The sequence below is a fragment of the Boleophthalmus pectinirostris genome, unplaced genomic scaffold (assembly GCF_026225935.1).
Source record: "Boleophthalmus pectinirostris isolate CB_2022bp ecotype Guang Dong unplaced genomic scaffold, ASM2622593v1 HiC_scaffold_11, whole genome shotgun sequence".
Classification (NCBI taxonomy): domain Eukaryota; kingdom Metazoa; phylum Chordata; class Actinopteri; order Gobiiformes; family Gobiidae; genus Boleophthalmus; species Boleophthalmus pectinirostris.
Window position 1 is genome coordinate 15,256,722 of NW_026570994.1, and position 20,149 is coordinate 15,276,870.

General features: G+C 36.9%; 1 protein-coding gene across 1 annotated transcript; it reads right to left on the reverse strand.

Annotated features, from left to right (window-relative positions):
* Window positions 1–1,116: 1,116 nt before the first annotated feature.
* On the reverse strand, window positions 1,117–15,484 carry gckr (glucokinase (hexokinase 4) regulator). The gene is made up of 19 exons (XM_020917069.2): window positions 15,269–15,484; window positions 13,979–14,131; window positions 13,840–13,908; window positions 13,130–13,198; window positions 12,970–13,043; window positions 12,818–12,884; window positions 12,483–12,536; window positions 9,921–10,015; window positions 8,877–8,982; window positions 8,667–8,785; window positions 6,368–6,466; window positions 5,876–5,973; window positions 5,698–5,774; window positions 5,007–5,103; window positions 4,592–4,698; window positions 4,460–4,504; window positions 3,361–3,504; window positions 2,760–2,894; window positions 1,117–2,692 (listed from the first exon to the last, which is right to left on the reverse strand). The coding sequence occupies exons 1-19, from the start codon at window positions 15,308–15,310 to the stop codon at window positions 2,549–2,551; spliced, it is 1,794 nt and encodes a 597-aa protein (XP_020772728.2). The 5' UTR covers window positions 15,311–15,484; the 3' UTR covers window positions 1,117–2,548.
* Window positions 15,485–20,149: the final 4,665 nt, after the last annotated feature.

A 20,149-nucleotide genomic window follows, 5' to 3' on the forward strand; every position in this document is an offset into this window, starting at 1 on the left:
TAATGCACAAATTTGTAAAAGCAATAGTCTAGGAAAATTAAATATTATTGCTATTATTAAGGATTTATTTTGACACTTTGCGGCCGATGTAATCAAAATTCACTGGGGGTGTGATGCTAACTGTGTGCACTGCTCTGTCTGAAGCTCTGTTAGTCAATTTAGGCTTTAATTTTAACACAATCTGACCAGAAAGAGTTGATTTAGCTGGAATTACACTGGAATGTGAGCTGATTTGTGCTGTAAAAACAAGTCTTTCACGCATTAAATTACAGTTTTTCAGTCACTCTCACCTTTTGCTCTTGAAAATGTGTTGTTTAAATCCATTTAGTATTTTTTCTTGAGATTTCAAACTGTTTTTGAAGACCATAATATATCAATAATACAGTAATTTCTCCATTTCAACTCTATAAATGAGCCTTTTACACTGTATTGCTGGTGCATTGTGACCTTCCGTTATATTTGTCTTTAGTTGTGTTGTATACTGTAGGTGGCGATGTTGAGAAACAGCATGAAGTGGTTTTACGATGCCTTACTGTCTCCACGGCGATGCGGACAACTATGGTAACAATATACTGTATGTATACGGTGGAATTTCTCTCCGAACAATAACGAGGATTGGTTATTGTGTAAAGGAGGTGGTTTGGCTGGAGCCTGAGGTGTGCCTATGTGAGGTCTATGACTATCTGAATGTAACTGAATATATTTAAATAAAGACACGGAGATGTAATGTTTTGGGGCGTTATTGTTTATCATTTGGAAGCTTAAAGGTGCATTGTGTAACATTTCTAGCGGAGGATTCGGCACCCAGTTTTCTTCATGGAGGTGTTATTGTTTGTGTTTTCCTGTATTAAACTTGACTTCACTAACCCAACGATTTCAACTTAACTACACTTTTACCGTTGTTACTCTAAATCAGACACGTCAAACTCAGGCACGGGGACCAAATTTGGCCCACGATATAATTATATTTGGCCCGAGAGATCATATCAAACATGTATTAGAGCTGGCCCACCGGCTACTGATAGACTATAGAGACATTATTTATTTAAAATTTTGTAATTATTTTATATTATGCTTGTTCTGGATTCAGTGTTTAAGCAAAACTATTATTAAACATTTATTTTAATTATTTATTTATTTAATTTAATTAATTTTAGGTTTAACATTACATATCTCTAAAGAAGAGAAAACATGCAGACGTTGTTGAAATTTTTCAATAAATATTTAGTTTCGCCCACGACTTGAGTTTGACACCGCTGCTCTAAATATTGCTTTACTACTACTACTACAACTACTACTACTGCTACTACTAATCTTTCAAATAATACTTTTCTATTACTACCGGTATACCATGCTTCTACTATTTTCAAATTGAAAAACGACTGCTAATTAAAGTATTTTGCCTACCATAATAATACAGAAAAAGTATTACCCATAATTTGACTCCAGAATGACCCCTTTAATGTGAAAAGTGAAAAACTTAAATTATATTAAAGGTGCATTGTGTAACTTTTCTGTTGGGAGGGTCCGTCAAATGCTTTTTTTTTTTCCATGGAAATGTTATTGCTTTGCCTGGAATGATTCACAGAATGGTATTAAACCTTTCTATCTCCATGGAGCCCAAACCAGACCAAGTTACAGGTCAGATCTGTGGAGAGGCGACCCCGCTCACAGTCAGAATGCATGTTTTTCTAGGTCTTTTTGAGCTGTAAAACCTCTTATAACTCAATAAATGTGAGGTAGATCTGTTTAATGCCATACTGTGGAACATTCTGGGCAGAGCAATGGACCAACAACCAAAAAGTTACATAGTTCAGCTTTAAAATTTAGGCTGGCATATATTTAAAATGCATGTACTTTATGTCTGTGCTGTTGAATCTCTATTAGCTGTGCTTTGAAGGTCCCTGATCTGGTCTAGAGACACTGCTGCACACGTCACTAATCTGTGAGAGGGATTGAGGCTGGTTTACATCACGCACGACCTCTTCCACCAAATCACACCGCAACAGTTTCATTTAAAGGTCAATTTATTTAAAGATTCACTATGTAACCATTGTTTTCTGCTGGAGGATCTGCTACCTGCCTGTATCAAGAGAGATATTATTGTTTATAATCTAAAATTCTAAATATTGGTATAAATCCACCTGTAGAGACAAATTATTATTGATTAGGCTATAGATACCTTGATATTGACATAATAGGTTTCAGCTTCTTGTTTAAAGGTGCCATTTTGAGGACTTTGCCATTCAGATAGAAGAACTTTTTTGATCAATCTGAAATCCATTGATATCTTTGAACACACTGCTACTACTATTATACTGCGCTTTTTTCTAATCTGTTATAACTGTTATAATCACGTTTTTCTCATTCACCACCCTGTGATGTCACGTGGTAATTCAGGAAGTGCTCCACTGTGTTTTAAAGCTACTACTACTCCAAAAACTACTGATTATGTATTTGTAATTACTACCTACAATGCAAGACTGTGCTTATAGGCTGTTTTCACTCCCCATTTGGTCACAGATAGCAAAAAATATAAAAAATATACTCAATTATTTTTTATATTCTGATGTTTGTTCTGTGTTAGACATGCTGTTACTGCATCTCTTATGATTGGCTGATTCTCCAGACTCGATCCCGCCTCCACCAATGAGCAGCCAGTGAGCAGACACACCAGTGCCAGAGGAACAATCTATGTACAGTACAAATTATAATACATCTTTCCCCGCATTTTATACATTTCCTGTTATTTCAATTACCTTGGATCTTTTTGAAGCGATTTTTGTATGGGCAAAGATATTCTTCAGTTTGATGCTGTCATTCAATTCTTCCACTTCATAAATAGCTTTCAGTAAGGCTTCGTGACACTGAATCTCAGTTTGACCAGAGAATTTCTAAAATAAAAACAAAAACTATTCAATTAAGTCATGTTATAATGTTTGTTACCTTGTCAAAAACAGACCTGGAGTTGTGTTTTGTTTCATTCACACATGTTTGAGTAATCCTTTATTATTAGTCTCTCTATCTCCAAAGCTCAAAACACTCTGTTCCACATGTCATGAAGTGGAAGTTTAAGTTAACAGCAGCATTTTGTTTGGTAGAGATTGGCAATTCCAGCGCTGAAATCATCCAAATAATTCCAGTGAACGTGTATGGAGTTTAAAAATACAGTGCGGCACTTCCTGTATTACCACATGACATCATAAGGTGGAACAGAGTGTTTTCTGTTTGAGAGATGAACTCAGCCTTAACATGCATTCTTTGTGTGTTATAAAATGAAACCCAACTCCAGGTTTGTTTGTGATGAGGAAACAACATTATGACATAGATCAGAAAATAGCGTAATATTTATTTTAGTACCTGTAGTAGTCGCGCGGCCCGTCGGTACAGTTTGCTGTTGGTGACTTGCAGATCAATCATGTAGTTTTGGTAAATTTTTCCCTTCAGAACATGTGCACCAGTGCTAATTGCGTTTAATGTTAGTTTAGTAGTTAGCTCCCATTGCTAATGAACACAAAAATACAGTAAATCTCTGAAAAAATACACACGATAGTTGATATCTGCATATAAACAACATGCCAACTACTACTATTAATACTACTACTACTACTAAAACCTCAAATACTAAATGAACAAACAGCCTAATACCATAAACAGTCAGGCTGGGTATCATTAAGAACTTGCCGATATGATACATATTTTGATACAGTGCAGTATCAGTTTGATACGATATAATCGATTCAGTACGGTTCAATAAAACATAAAAGCTAAATCATGGCTGTGATACTAAAAGTCTTTGTTAAACCACTTCTTGTGCGAAGTTCATTTGAAACTCCCATTTTAATCATCAGAAAAGTGAAAATGTCAATTGTGTTGCAAACAAAACCGTAGCTCTGTAACTAAATAATTCAGTAAAATATACCAACAAATACTCTTGGCGATATATCGATACAACAGCCCACGATATTGATACTGTTTCATCACATTAAACAATACGATATATTGATATTTCACTATTTTTGCACACCCCTTATGAACAGTACTGCTATAAATACTACAACTACTACTACCACAACTACTTCACAGATATCCATATGTTTACTCATATAATGCTATTTCAATCGCTCCTATGACTACTACCACAATTACTACAACCAGGATAATTATATTATTTACTTAAGCAATACTGAATAGCATGTACCACTACTACTACCACAACAGCTCCTACTACTCCTACTACTACTACTACTACTAAAAATTCTACTACTGTTACTGAAACCACTACTTCTTTTGCTAAGGTATCCACTATACTGAGTACTAATCTAATCTAAATTTCTACTTTAAATACTGCCATAACTCCAAATAAAATAACTGCTTTACTACTATTTCTACCATTGCTAGTATGCGTAATACTGCTACTACTACTACTTAAGGTAGAAGCTGACCATTAAATACATACCATTCTCTGTAAACTGTCTGAACCAGTTAAACTATTGATCTCGACCTGCAAAAATCAATATTCTCTCTCAGTGAAGTTAATTATAATTAGGTGTTAAAACAGAATAATTGATTGATGGATTGATTAACCTACTTTTTTTTCAACAGCAGAACCATTTTCGGAGCAATGAACAATACTGTGGAGCTTGCAGTTCTTTTCTCTCACTCTGGCTGATATTTCAGAGACTTCACTTTGGTCATCTGGTAAAAAGACACAGACAAGTAATTAAAGATACAGTATGTGACTTTAATGGGGCTTGTCTCCATGCAGATGTTATTATTGTTTGCTTAGAATGTTCCTCATTATGGCATTAAATCTCTGTATCGTGTATTTAATCAATTATAGGTGTTAATATTGTACAGTACCTTGAAAATATATGGTACTTTCTTACTGTGTGGTATCCTATCCACAGATCTGATCATCACCAGCTTGTCTCCATGGAAATAAGTAAGTTTAATGGCATACTTTGGAACATTCTCATTCATTTTTCACAGAATTTTTGCCTTACCAAACTCGGTGTAGAGTAAAATGACAGTATCTTTGTCATTCAGTGAAGGCAGGACGTTGTTCAAGAAGTCTTCATGAGAAATGCGATAGTTTGAGACCTGCAGAAGTAAAAAAAAAACAAAAAAAAACACATGAAACAAGGAAATTAAGTACATTTTAATTCAATTTTAAGGGTGTTTTATGTAAATTTTCTGGTGGAGGGTGCATCACCAATTCGTATCCATGGAGATCTTATTGTTTTGCCTGGAATATTCCACAGTGTGATAATATCCAATACAGTATATCTTCCATTTATTCAATACAGGTATTTGTATTGATCAAAAATACCTTGAAAAACATGCATTCTTACTGTGGCAGTGTTTCCATGGAAATACATTTAATGCCATATTATGATTAATTCTAGGCAAAGAAATAACTAAAATGGAGACAGCCTGACGACAGACCCGCCACAAGAAAGGTTACATCTGTGTATCTTTAAGGAAAGGTAATAAATGTGATAAATACAGTAAATATTAATATATTTATGTACTATCTTGCAAGTGTGCAACAAAATATACAATTAAGCTACTTCTGATTACTAATGCAAGTACTATAGAACTTATAATTTATGTATTAACTATGCATAATTCAATACAACAATTTAATGTTTTGGGGGTTTTTTTACGTTAGAATTTCAAAGCAAATCCAGTCACCAGAGAAGTGAGTGGTCCTTCATTATTGTCCAACGCGCTGAACCCTCCACTGACAAAACCTCGAATATCATGATAGTCTGAAAGAGTAACACAGGTTTCCATGGAGACCACTATTATAAACAATGGAAGAATCAAAACAGTTAAGCAAACACTAATGGTTTATCTACGTTTTCGATACCTGCTCCAAATGTAGAGATGCACTCACTGGCGTCAATCAAGCCAAGTATACCCAGACTGTCCCATCCGAGATAGCACACATGTCTACCGCTTTGTAAACTAAAATATTCATAACAAAATAGGGAAAGATTTGCTTTAAAGGCGCATTGTGTAACTTGGAGGGTCCATCAAATGCTTTTTTTTTCCATGGAGATGTTATTGCTTTGTCTGTAATGTTCCTAAGTATGACATTAAACAGCTCTAACTTGCATTTATTCAATTAAATGTGGTTTTATAGCTAAAAAATTCCTAGAAAAACAGGGATTCTCATTGTGAGCGGGGTCGCCTCTCCACAGATCTTGGTCTCGTTTAATCTCAATGGAAAGGTTTAATACCATACCGTGAAACATTTCAAAGGAATAACATCTTCATGGAGAAAAGAATTTGACAGACCCTCCTCCAGAAAAGCAAAAAATAAGACAAATAATGACTAATATAAGCATGTTTTAGTTACCTTTCTCCTGCGGATTTTATCATCGTAGCCATGTATTCAGGTTGTGCATAAGTTAGATCCAAACATTTAACGTAGACGTCCATGTGATCGTGTATAGACCTGAACAAATATGGTACAATTTTCAGCTAAAATTGAAACTGTATGAAAAGCATTGGATTCTGCCTGCAATATTGTAGTGCCCTCTAGGGGTCAGCAAAGCACAACTGTTCAGAGAGGAGGGTCATGGTATTCAAAAATCATTAATTCAAATAGTAGTAGTAGTAGTAGTAGTAGTAGTAGTAGTAGTACCAATAGTAGTGTCCACATGTTCATATGATATTCAGTAATGTTTAAGTAAATTATATAATTAATCTTGTAATGGTAGATGTTTTAGCAGCAATTAAATAGAATTATATGGCAAAGTTTGTGTAGTAGTAGTGGTTTGTAGCAGTTAGTGTAGCTGTAGTATTTATAGTAGTACTGTTTATGCTACTACTAGGCTGTTTGTTTATTTATTTATTATTTGAGATTTTAGTATCAAAGAGTATAATAATGTCAGTCACAATGAGCTGCACTTGCGCAAAACTTAAGCTACTTAGTCAAATCCTTATTGATTCTCGAGACTGTATAGAAAATCATACGTATGTCCTTTAATATTGATTCCCGGGTCTTTATAGAAGGAGCACAATTGTAGAGTCTAATGTAAGTTTCATGTTGGCAGGTCCAGTGGAGGTTACAGACACACAGAAGCACTTAGAGGTGACATGTTAAAATCTCTGAGGGAATATTAGCCTTAAGGACACAACAAGACCAGTGCATCTACACCAGGACTGGATAAACCAAAAAAAAAAAAAATGCCTCGACAAGAACTAAGCATTTAAATCCTTAACTTTACTATTACTTAATAAATCCAAATCATACTTTATGTTGTTTCAGAAACTAATCCGTCCTTTATCTGTTAATGACATAAATCTGACATTTACTGATTCATCACCAATTATACCTGTTGAAAAATTTTTATATTTTGGTTTATGGCTTGACCCGTCACTCTCATTCAGCGCCCACATGCAAACTATTACAAACAAAATTTCATACTGCTTGAAATTACTTTATCTCTCCATCAGTCGTTTTAGTTTTTCTGTCAGGAAAAAGATGATCTTACAATTAGTTCTTCCCATTTTAGATTATTGTGATTTAATTTGTCAAAATACTGCAACTTCTTCTATCCTCCAACCACTTAATGTTTTCTGTGAAGATTCATTCACTGCTGTCCCTTCAGAACTCACCACTGTGTGATGTTCCACAAACTGTCCTGCTCACTTTGTCCTCCCGACGCTAACTTCACTGCTTATTATTTATCTTTAAATGCATTAATCTCAGTTTTCCTGAATATCTCAAACTATTTAATTCCATTCAGATCCTCTTACAGTTTACGTCACGCAGATGTTTTGTTGTAACATGAGTCAAAAAACAAATAGGTCACGCAGATCAGATATTTTTTGTTTTCCAATGAGTCAAAAAACAAACAGGAAAACACTCATTTAAATATAAAGCTCCCTCTCATTTGAACAATCTTCCCTCATCGATTTACGCACGATTAGCTTCTGTCCCTTTCTTTAAAAATGCTCTGATTCAATATTTACATATCCCGTGTAAATTTTTTTGATCATTTTGTTAAATGTTGTTGTTTATCTTGTTATATTTGGTGACTATATTTGAACTCTGTCTTATTTTTGGTCAAATTTGATTCATTAAGTGTCTAACAGACAAGTGTGAGTGAGTGAGTGTGTGTGTACAGTAGTGTTGATTTTGTTGTTTTGATGTTTATTTGAATTTATGAATCCTACTGTCTGCCCTACTTTTGTTGTAACTATGAGGACCGCCTTTCCATAGGTTACAATACACACTGTAATAGAAACAGAAACTTGAACATATGAACTTGTCAATACACTATAATTTAGTCTTTATGTAAAATTCTTGCTAAATCTTGGGCATTTTCAAACTTATCATACTTACTTACTACCTTATTACCTTACTTACTCCATATAATCAAATTCCTACAGCATTTACACACATGAACAGAACTGTGCACAACTAAATAATCAAAGGTAAACTAAACAAGACCCAAACAAATTTTACAGCGACTAAACTAGAACTAAAATTCGTATGTTAGTGTAATGTTTTTTATTCAGCTTCTATATTAGGCGTTGCTATGTGATACGCACAGTAATTTGACAGATTTTAAAGCCAGATGCCCCGCCATAATGGGACTTAATCCATTCTCAAATTTCACGTTATTGAATTTGATACTTGCACTTACTGTGGAGTGATGGGGCGGTGTGCAAAGGCAGCACCGTGAGCCGCCTGCAGGATCACCTCGAGAAGGATCTTAGTGGCACTGCCCCCTTTCATCCTGGAGGAGCCACTGAGGGCTTCAGGCTGCAAAGGATCATGGAAGAGTGAATACACATGGAATAATGTGCACAGAGCTCCACAGACGCACAAGTATAAGTATAAGTATGTGTCTGACCCCCACTGCAGGGTTAATGATGAAAGCCTTCTGGTGTGTCGCTGCCTCCTGCATCCTCTGCACTACGTCATAGAAAGTGAATGTGCAGCCTTGCATTGGGTCAGATCTAAAAAAAAAGAGATCTGGGTTTATCAATCAGTCAATCGAACTTTATTTATAGAGCACTTTCCATTCAAAAAACTGCAACACAAAGCATTTTACAGTGATTAAAAACAATCCCACATTTCTTTCCATCTCCCCCCCACAAAGCTAAGATAAACAGGTGGGTCATGAGGTTACTATCTGTAACATGACATAATCTTTTTTACTACTACCTATCTGGAATCTGGGACACTTAACTATCTGGAACCAGTACACATAGGAAAAAATAAACCCCACCGCAACATCAGCACTTACAACAAAAACACTACAGAATCAATCAATTTTACTATAATTTTATAATAAATTGTTGTAATATTATAATAAATTGTAATTCCTATAATTCTTCCTGTTGTAATGAACTCCAGTGGGGTGTCAGTATGTGTGTCAATATGTGTTGAAAACAGGGATGAAAACAGATGGGTCAAATGCAGACAAATAAGACAATAAGACAAATTTCGTTACAGGGATAATAAAGTTTATCTTACCAAAAAGATGACCAGATTGAAAGTGAACTGAAATTTGTATAATTGTTCTAATCTTATATCTTTAATCAGGCATTGTACAGCTCCGAGGCCACACACGGCCCTTTGGTTGACTCTGACAGCCCGTTTAAGATCATTTGGAATTAGAAAATAAACATATTTTATCAATTTAGCTCATGCATCGACTAAAGCTGCATTGCTTTTATTTTAGAGGTGAGATTATGTTAAGCATTTTGGCCCTCCACAATATTTTCTTTTTCTCATGTGGCCCCATGGAAAAAGAAATTTCCCAACCCCTGCCTTCAATCATATTTCACCAAAATTAGACACTAAAACTAAAACTAAACTCATTATCCTGCCAGTCAAGTTATTATTTAATGACCCAATACTGTATGCACTTTGTAATGATATTTGTTCTCACCTAGTCTGATTTGCAGGGTTAAAGCCGATCAGAACTGGCGTGTAAATGTTGAGATGCTGAAGGCAAAAGTCAAGCTGACCGGCCACAAATGGAGCCTGTAATAAAAAGTGGATTATTCATAATTTTACTTTTTCGTTTCATTTGATTTCATTTGATTTCATTTTATTGATGTGATCAACATTCCCTGAGGATGTGATGGTGACTGAAGACACTGCTCTCATGGTTCCCCTGATTTTAAAATGAAAAGTTTGCTTCTTTTACATTTTTATTATTTTACTTATTTATATGCTTTTCAGTATTGGGACTTGTTCAAATCAGTATCTAGTTTTGCTAATAGTTTAATATTGATACTATCAGGTATTGATACCTTTTATAACCATCCCAATCAGGAGGATTTAATTAGAGAAATAATTATAGTACAGTATAATAATGTATGTTAAATAATATTTCCATCATTAAAATGTGAATACAATACAAATAATACAATAATACTTTTGTTTTTTTATGCTTTATTGTTTATGTGCACAACAGTGAGGGGGGCTGACAGAGGGTCTAGACACAGAACAGCCTCCTGTACCACCTCCTCTTCTTCTTCTGCAGCTCCTGCTCCAGTGCTGTGTTCATGTCCTCCAGCAGGGAGCACTGTTCTTCTGTCCTCCTCAGATGCTGCTCTAGGGCGCTGCATCTGTCGACCTGCAGGGAGCGCTCTGTCTTTAGCTCCTCACAGGTCTTTAAGAGATCTGTTTTCTCCTCTTCTAGTGCAGCTTTGGTTTGTGTCAGCTGCTCCACTTCCTGCTGTAGTCCACTGTTCTTTGTAACCAACACAGAGCGCTCTACCTCTGAGGTCCTCAGGAGGTCTTCTAGACTACTGCATTCTTCCTCCAGCAGGGAGAACTCATTCAGCACATCAGCCCTGTCCTCTTTTTCCTGCTCCACCTCCTTTTCAAGTGTGCTGTTCTTAGTGAGCAGCAGGGAGCACTCTTCCTCTGAGGTCGTCAGTAGGTCCTCTAGAGTACTGCATACCTCTTCTAGCACAGAGCACTCCTTCAGCACATCAGCTCTGTCCTGTTTTTCCTGCTCCACCTCCTTTTCAAGTGTGCTGTTCTTGGTGAGCAGCAGGGAGCACTCTTCCTCTGAAGTACCCAGTAGCTTCTCTAAAGTACTGCATATCTCCTCCTGCAGTGAGCACTCTGTCAGTACATCAGCTCTGTCCTGCTTTTCCTGCTCCACCTCCTTTTGTAGTTTTCTTTTCTGGGTGAGCAGCAGGGAGCACTCTTCTTCTGAGGTCCCCAGTAGGTCCTCTAGCGTAGAGCATCTCTCCTCCAGCAGGGAGCACTCAACATTCAAAGCCTGACAGGACTTCAAAATGGTGATGTTGTCTTTCTGAGATTTCCTCAGAGTGTCCTGCAGCTCCTCACAGGTCCTCAAAATGTTCTCCTTCTCCTCCTCCATCTTTTGGACCTGTGTCTGCATCTGTCTAAGTTTCTGGAGCATCTGGACATTTTGCTCAGCCTCCTCCTTCAGAGCTGTATTCTCTGAACATTTTTCCTGCAGCCTGGATCTCAGATCAGCAGAGTCCTTCTGGAGTCTCTGCTTTTCCATCTCCCAGTCTTTGGATTTTCTGCAGGAATCTTCTTGCATTTGCTCCAACGTCTGTGTCAATTCTGTGACCTGAGACTTGAGGCCGTGCATTTTTCTCTCATTACCTACAATAATGAGCTTCATCTTCCTCAATAACTGCACCTTTTCCTCCTCATGCTGGTCACGATCTCTCTCACGTCTTCTTGAGCTCCTCCAGCTCTTTGAGCAGCTGCTCCTCTCTGGTTCTAACCTGAGCAGCTTTAAAGGAAGTTTGGAGTCGAGACATGACTAAGGCCATGCCCCTCTCCTCTTCCTCCTTAGACCTCTGTTGTTGTCGAGGTCCAAGCTGCTCTCTTTCTAACTCCTCCAGAGTTAGAAAGGAGCGGATCACCTGGTCCAGGGGCCTGATGTTGGTTGGTGGGTGTTTCCTCCAACTCCTCCATCAAGTTGAACTCCTGGCTGTAAAGGAGTTTGTCGTCTTCACTCGTGTAATCACACCAATCTTTGCACATGTTTGTCTGAAGTGGGTCTCTGCGTTTCGTTCGAAGGCTGAGCTCAATTGACTTTATACAGACTTGTGCTACCCTTACACACGCTTCCGTAGAACCTTGATGATGTCATAAAGTAATAGAATGTGGATGGAACATGTTGCCAGGTGTTGTCAGGTGAAGTCACATGTCATTATTCCATATGTGGGTTGCTATAGTTACATATCAATTCAAATATAACTGATGGATTTATATTGTTTATTAATGTAATTCAGAGTCAATTAACTATACTATTATTTTTAAACAAAGTCATAATTTGAACATATTTCAGCAGTGCAACACCAAATCAACAACAATTTGAACTTCAACAACTAGAGATATACAATTCTTTATGCAAGATTTCCTATCAAACTTTTCATAAGTACCACCTTGTTAAATATGTGGCCTCCTAAGTAACACCAGCGCTCGATTCACAATTTTTCCCACTACTTACTGATAATCCACAAGAAATTCCAATATACAAGACATGCTTCTTTCCTTCACAGACCTATAAGAAAAAACATAATTACTACTACTACTACTACTACTACTACTACTACTACTAAATGAAAGGACAAACTAAATAGTCATATACACAGTGATTTGAAAGATTTTAAAGCCAGATTCTGTGCCATAGTGGAACTTAATTCATTCTCAAATTTCACATAATTTAATTTGTTACTGTTCTTGCATTTACTACTACAATTCACATTAAATTCTTCCTAGACTTGGTTTAATAAGGGCAAAAACTACTATTACTGCTAAAACTTCTACTACTATTATTTTTACCTCCTTTAGATGAAGCATGCCCATTTTAGGGTCATCTTCATGTGATTCTTTTGAGGTGAAAAGAGCCCTAGAAAAACACATTACTCATTAATGCAAACTACATTTGTTTAAAGTTATTAATTGTTTACATTTAATTGGTAATGTTAACTTACCTGTCTCCTCCTGCAATAATGTAGGTATATACTGACTGCTTGCTCAATTGCTTCAGTGCTTTGTTAAAACATCTCTATGAAATGAGAAAAAAAATTAACTAAATTGCTGAATAAACAAAATGAATCATTGTTTAGTTTTTGTTTTGTTTTGTTTTTTTACCGTAATGAGAAAAGCCAGTCGACCAGAAGTTCCACATCCACTGAGCACTATGAGACTGTTTTCTGGATTCTAAATATGTACAAATAAATAAAGCACAAGTAAATGAAACATTATCTACTCATCATGGTCTGTGGGTGGAATATTTTAGACATTTTTGGCTTAAATTGGGAACAAATTTGAGAGAGTTTACGCAATACCATCTGGAAAACACAGCTTTCTGAATATCGTACTACCTTAAAAAAAGACTTAACTGGGTCTAAATCATGTTTTAAAACTAAACCAGGACTGAAATAACACTACATAATATTTAAACTTGGACTCTACTAGGTCTAGACTATTCATAATTTGTAGTGACGTCACGCTGGGGGGTTCAACATGCATGTCTATATAGTGGGATGCTCATCGGTTACCATGGTGACTGTAATTTTATGTGTAAGAGCTTTGTTTAAGACATAACATAAACCAGCTCTCCTCTTGTAGTTCCAGATAGATTCTCTGGACAGATTGTGTTAAAACAAAGATCAGATTAAAGTCTAACTTGAGTAACAGAGCTTGAGACAGAGCAGAGCCTACAGTTAGCGTCACATCCCGAGGGAATGTTGACAATATCAGCTGCAGTATCAGTTGGGCTATTCCAGACTAAACCAGGTCTAAACTAAGTCTGAGTACCATAAAATAATTTTTAAAATCATTTATATACGAGATCTTACCTTGAGAATTTCTTCCACTCTTAGGGCAACTTCCATCACACTTTTCAACACACTGTCACTCAAAATCCTCTGAAAGATTTACAATTAATATACAAATAATTCTGTATTTTTATGTATTAAATTAATCTCCAACTCGTACCTGGTATTGGCCATTGGAGTCTTCTTTTTCAAACATTTGCATATCACAGGCCTGGAGGATTCTCACGATCTGATTGGCCGAAGCTCTGTCTAAGTCCCGGCTCAGCGGGTTGGACTTCTCTGAAACAGGAAGTGAGGGCTCGTAGTCTATGGACTGTAAACAAAACAATATAGTGAGATAAAATTCTTGATGTAGATTGAAAGTTTATATAGTTAATGGTTTAGATTGAGGTCCAGGAAGTGAACCCCAGACCTTTGGACCAACCATATCACAAATTATCATAGGGTTGCTTAATATATTATGGTTATATCACTTGTTCACTGTGTAACATTTCTAGTGGAGGGTCTGCTTTCTGCTTGTCTCAATGGAGAAGTTTTGCGTTTGCCAGGAATAATCCACAGTATGGCATTAAACTTACAATTTATTTAGCTTTTATTTAATTACAAGTGTAAAAATAGCCTTCAAAACCTGCATTCTTACACAGGGTGGGGTCTCTCTCCACAGATCTGGCCTGTAACTTCAACTGGTGACACCATCTGCTCGCTGTCATGGAGCGAGGACATTTCATACTTTGGAACATTCCAGGCAAAGCAATAACATCTTTTTGGAGACAAGCAGATAGCAGGACAGTCAAACAGAAATGTGACACAGTTAAGACCAGATGTCCCTATTTACCCAGGACAGTTTTGAAACCTGTGTCCCCTGTCCCAGTGGATTTATCCAAAACCAGTGATTTGTCCCAGTTTTACAACAAGAAATGTCCCAGGTGTCCCTATTTTTGACCAATTTGATAACTGCCAACAGTAAACAGACTTAGACAAACTTTATTGATCCACAAGGGAAATTATTTGGACACAGTAGCTCACACATCCCAATATAATATAATAGCAAAGAGCAAAAATATAAATGGCAAAATAAATCCTAAATAAGTAGCACAAAAAGATAGCAAGAGACAGGTGTCAAACAGAGAGGCATAAATTGTCATTTATTTAGGTAAAATACAGGAAACCTGCTTAAAAATGACCAAAACACAAAGAAAACGTAACTATATTTTATTTTTTGTTATTTTAATAGATCCATGGACTATACTGTCTCAGACGTTTATCGTGAATAAGTCATGAATGAGCCTTAATTACGCTCCCGTTTCACAATTTTATTATTACCAGAAACCTCAAACCGAAATGAAATGTTGTTATTGCAGTTTTTTTCTCTTAGCAAGCCGCTCTTTAGCATAATGAAAATAAATGTCTACAATATTGAGACACACGGACAGTTATCTAGTGTTCTTACCTCCCATGTTTCTGTTATGTTATTCCTCTCAGCTACAGACATGTCGCACAATACGCTATAGATTTAAAAGTTTTGTCATAAACGTCTGCGAGATTATCTTAAACGAACGAATTCCCATTACAGTACCAGACTACGTACTACGAGAGAGACATAATTCATGCAAGATATCTAAAGTTCAAAGTTTAAAGCGTGTTTTCGCGGATTTTGCCGGAACTCAGTTTGTGAAGTGCGCATGCGTGAAACCCACCCAGCATCACGCGCCCGAGTAGCGTGGGTTCTGTTTACTTTCGTTTGTTTTTTTTAAATTAATTAATTTATTATTTTTATTTACTTATTCATTTATTAACATACAAACAATTATAGACCGTATATGAAAACAATATATACAATATAAAAAAATATTAAAATTGATTTATATTGGTTATTAACACACGGCCCTTTGTTTGACTCTGACCGGCCCCTTTAAGATAATTTGGAATTACAAAATAAACATATTTTATCATTTTAGCACATGCACGGACTAAAGCTGCATTGCTTTTATTTTAGAGGTGTTTTTATTTATTTTTTAATGACATTTTTGTGAGGCAGCCTCACTTTTTCATTGATTAGTCATAACAGTCATAACTTACCAGCTTGTCAAAACAATCATATTAACTGCGTTTTAGAAAGAAATACGATTAATATTATGCAGAATTGTGTTAAGCATTTTGGCCCTCTACAATATTTTCTGTTTCTCATGTGGCCCAACCCCTGTCTTCAATCATATTTCACCAAAATAATTAGATACATACAATTTAGCTAAAACTAAACTAATTTTCCTGCCAATCAAGTTATTATTTAATGACCCAATACTGTATGCACTTTGTAATGATATTTGTTCTCACCTAGTCTGATTTGCAGGGTTAAAGCCGATCAGAACTGGTGTGTAAATGTTGAGATGCTGAAGGCAAAAGTCAAGCTGACCGGCCACAAATGGAGCCTGTAATAAAAAGTGGATTATTCATAATTTTACTTTTTCATTTCATTCTATTTCATTTTATTGATGTGATCAACATTCCCTGAGGATGTGATGGTGACTGAAGACACTGCTCTCATGGTTCCCCTGATTTTAAAATGGAAAGTTTGCTTCTTTTACATTTTTATGACTTATTTTATTTATTTATATGCTTTTCAGTATTGGGACTTGTTCAAATCAGTATCTAGTTTTGCTAATAGTTTAATATTGATACTATCAGGTATTGATACCTTTTATAACCATCCCAATCAGGAGGATTTAATTAGAGAAATAATTATAGTACAGTATAATAATGTATGTTAAATAATATTTCCATCATTAAAATGTGAATACAATACAAATAATACAATAATACTTTTGTTTTGTTTTTTTATGCTTTATTGTTTATGTGCACAACAGTGAGGGGGGCTGACAGAGGGTCTAGACACAGAACAGCCTCCTGTACCACCTCCTCTTCTTCTTCTGCAGCTCCTGCTCCAGTGCTGTGTTCATGTCCTCCAGCAGGGAGCACTGATCTTCTGTCCTCCTCAGATGCTGCTCTAGGGCGCTGCATCTGTCGACCTGCAGGGAGCGCTCTGTCTTTAGCTCCTCACAGGTCTTTAAGAGATCTGTTTTCTCCTCTTCCAGTGCAGCTTTGGTTTGTGTCAGCTGCTCCACTTCCTGCTGTAGTCCACTGTTCTTTGTAACCAACACAGAGCGCTCTACCTCTGAGGTCCTCAGGAGGTCTTCTAGACTACTGCATTCTTCCTCCAGCAGGGAGAACTCATTCAGCACATCAGCCCTGTCCTCTTTTTCCTGCTCCACTTCCTTTTCAAGTGTGCTGTTCTTAGTGAGCAGCAGGGAGCACTCTTCCTCTGAGGTCGTCAGTAGGTCCTCTAGAGTACTGCATACCTCTTCCAGCACAGAGCACTCCTTCAGCACATCAGCTCTGTCCTGTTTTTCCTGCTCCACCTCCTTTTCAAGTGTGCTGTTCTTGGTGAGCAGCAGGGAGCACTCTTCCTCTGAGGTACCCAGTAGCTTCTCTAAAGTACTGCATATCTCTTCCTGCAGTGAGCACTCTGTCAGTACATCAGCTCTGTCCTGCTTTTCCTGCTCCACCTCCTTTTGTAGTTTTCTTTTCTGGGTGAGCAGCAGGGAGCACTCTTCTTCTGAGGTCCCCAGTAGGTCCTCTAGCGTAGAGCATCTCTCCTCCAGCAGGGAGCACTCAACATTCAATGCCTGACAGGACTTCAAAATGGTGACATTGTCTTTCTGAGATTTCCTCAGAGTGTCCTGCAGCTCCCCACAGGTCCTCAAAATGTTCTCCTTCTCCTCCTCCATCTTTTGGACCTGTGTCTGCGTGTGTCTGAGTTTCTGGAGCATCTGGACATTTTGCTCAGCCTCCACCTTCAGAGCTGTATTCTCTGAACATTTTTCCTGCAGCCTGGATCTCAGATCAGCAGAGTCCTTCTGGAGTCTCTGCTTTTCCATCTCCCAGTCTTTGGATTTTCTGCAGGAATCTTCTTGCATTTGCTCCAACGTCTGTGTCAATTCTGTGACCTGAGACTTGAGGCCGTGCATTTGTCTCTCATTACCTACAATAATGAGCTTCATCTTCCTCAATAACTGTATCTTTTCCTCCTCATGCTGGTCACGATCTCTCTCACGAAGCTTCTTGAGCTCCTCCAACTCTTTGAGCAGCTGCTCCTCTCTGGTTCTAACCTGAGCAGCTTTAAAGGAAGTTTGGAGTCGAGACATGACTAAGGCCATGCCCCTCTCCTCTTCCTCCTTAGACCTCTGTTGTTGTCGAGGTCCAAGCTGCTCTCTTTCTAACTCCTCCAGAGTTAGAAAGGAGCGGATCACCTGGTCCGATGGTCCAGGGGCCTGATGTGGGTTGGTGGGTGTTTCCTCCAACTCCTCCATCAAGTTGAACTCCTGGCTGTAAAGGAGTTCGTCGTCTTCACTCGTGTAATCACACCAATCTTTGCACATGTTTGTCTGAAGTGGATCTCTGCGTTTCGTTCGAAGGCTGAGTTCAATTGACTTTATACAGATTTGTGCTACCCTTACACACGCTTCCGTAGAACCTTGATGATGTCATAAAGTAATAGAATGTGGATGGAACATGTTGCCAGGTGTTGTCAGGTGAAGTCACATGTCATTATTCCATATGTGGGTTGCTATAGTTACATATCAATTCAAATATAACACTGATGGATTTATATTGGTTATTAAAGTAATTCAGCGTCAATTAACTATACTATTATTTTTATTTTAATATATTTCAGTAGTGCAACACCAAATTAATCCCAGTCTAATCAACAACATTATATTTACTTTAGCAACATTTCAAAGTCATCACCTCCATGTTGTAATATTAAAACTGGTTTCATTAATATTAATCTTTTAGACTCTTCCCTTTTAGCAGATACAAACACAAGTGCCACTCAGCTAGTTAAAAATACAGTGGGCAGAAAGCACAATAAGTTTGTCTTCACTTTTTAAAATGACGTGGAATAGCTAGAGTTATTTTTATACAACTAACTTTGTGTCGTGTGGGAGGAGATGATGTCAAGAGCATCTGAGTGAATAACATGTATTCAGTGACCTGACGTGGTTCAAACATTAATTTTAAGTTTTAATTGCTGTAGCACCAGTTCTAATATTTCATTCAGATTTTTTAATTGACTAATTTACTAATTTACTTTACAAATAAAGCATGAAATGTAATGCTTTTGATAAAGAATTTTGCTGTTTTTAACTGATTCAATTAATTTCTTAATTTCTGTTGCTCTGTAGTTCTGTTTTTTTTTTATATGATTTGCTCAAACTTGAGACGTTAACTCAAATTAAATGCACTGAAAATAAGTTCTAGACATTTCAACAGGTATCAAACCATAAAGAAAAGTACTTTTACTTTTCAGTCCAGATCAAAAATGAATTGGAATAGAAAGTACAAATACCTGTCTTCAAATGTAGTGAAGTAAAAGTAAAAAATACCCACAATAAGTATAGATAAACATTTTACGTAAAGGTGCATTGTGTAACTTTTCTGGTGGAAGGTAGCCAGGCTTCTCTCCAGCGACTAGGTCAGGAATCAGAATACACTAAACAGTTTTCAAGAACCCCAGAAGTGCAAGTTCGGGCACCAGCCAATCAGCGAAGAGCCATACATTCTGTGTTGGCAACAATTCCCGAGATCGAGGATTTAAAGTCGGAACAAAGAGATTTTTTGTTGAATTTTATCAAGGGGAAAGACTAGGGATGTAGCAATAATCGAAATATCGTGATATCGTATTGTCAAAGTTCTCACAATAATATCATGGACCCTCACAATATATCAAATGACAAGTCTCTTTGTTTAAAGAGTTAAGAGTTATGGTGCAGCAATAAAAGACAAAGGGAACTACATAGACCATGATCCTTTGCTCCATTTCAGTGCAGACTACAAGAAGAAATAACAGTTCTAAACACTTTTAAGTCTTAGTTCTTTGGATTAAGACTTGCCAAGGCAACAGTTTTAGCTGTTTAGCCTCCACAGAATATCGCAATAAATATTGTACCGTGAGATTTGGATATTGTTATATTGTTATATCCCGAATGGTCAGCCTCCGCACCATATCATGAGCTTTCCCACGATATCATACCGTGAGGTTCATACCGTGACAATATCGTATCATAAGACTTGGATATTGTTACACTCCTAGGAAAGACGTTATTGTCCTTCTTCCTACGGTATTTGGGAAAAGCTTAATATACTAGTTCGGCCCCGTTGGCGACGCATTGCATATGTCATGACCAAATAGCAGCGAATGGTAAAATTAAAAAATGTACTCGCTTATCGTCGAGTGAGCGAATCCTAATGCTAAATAAATAAATAAATACTG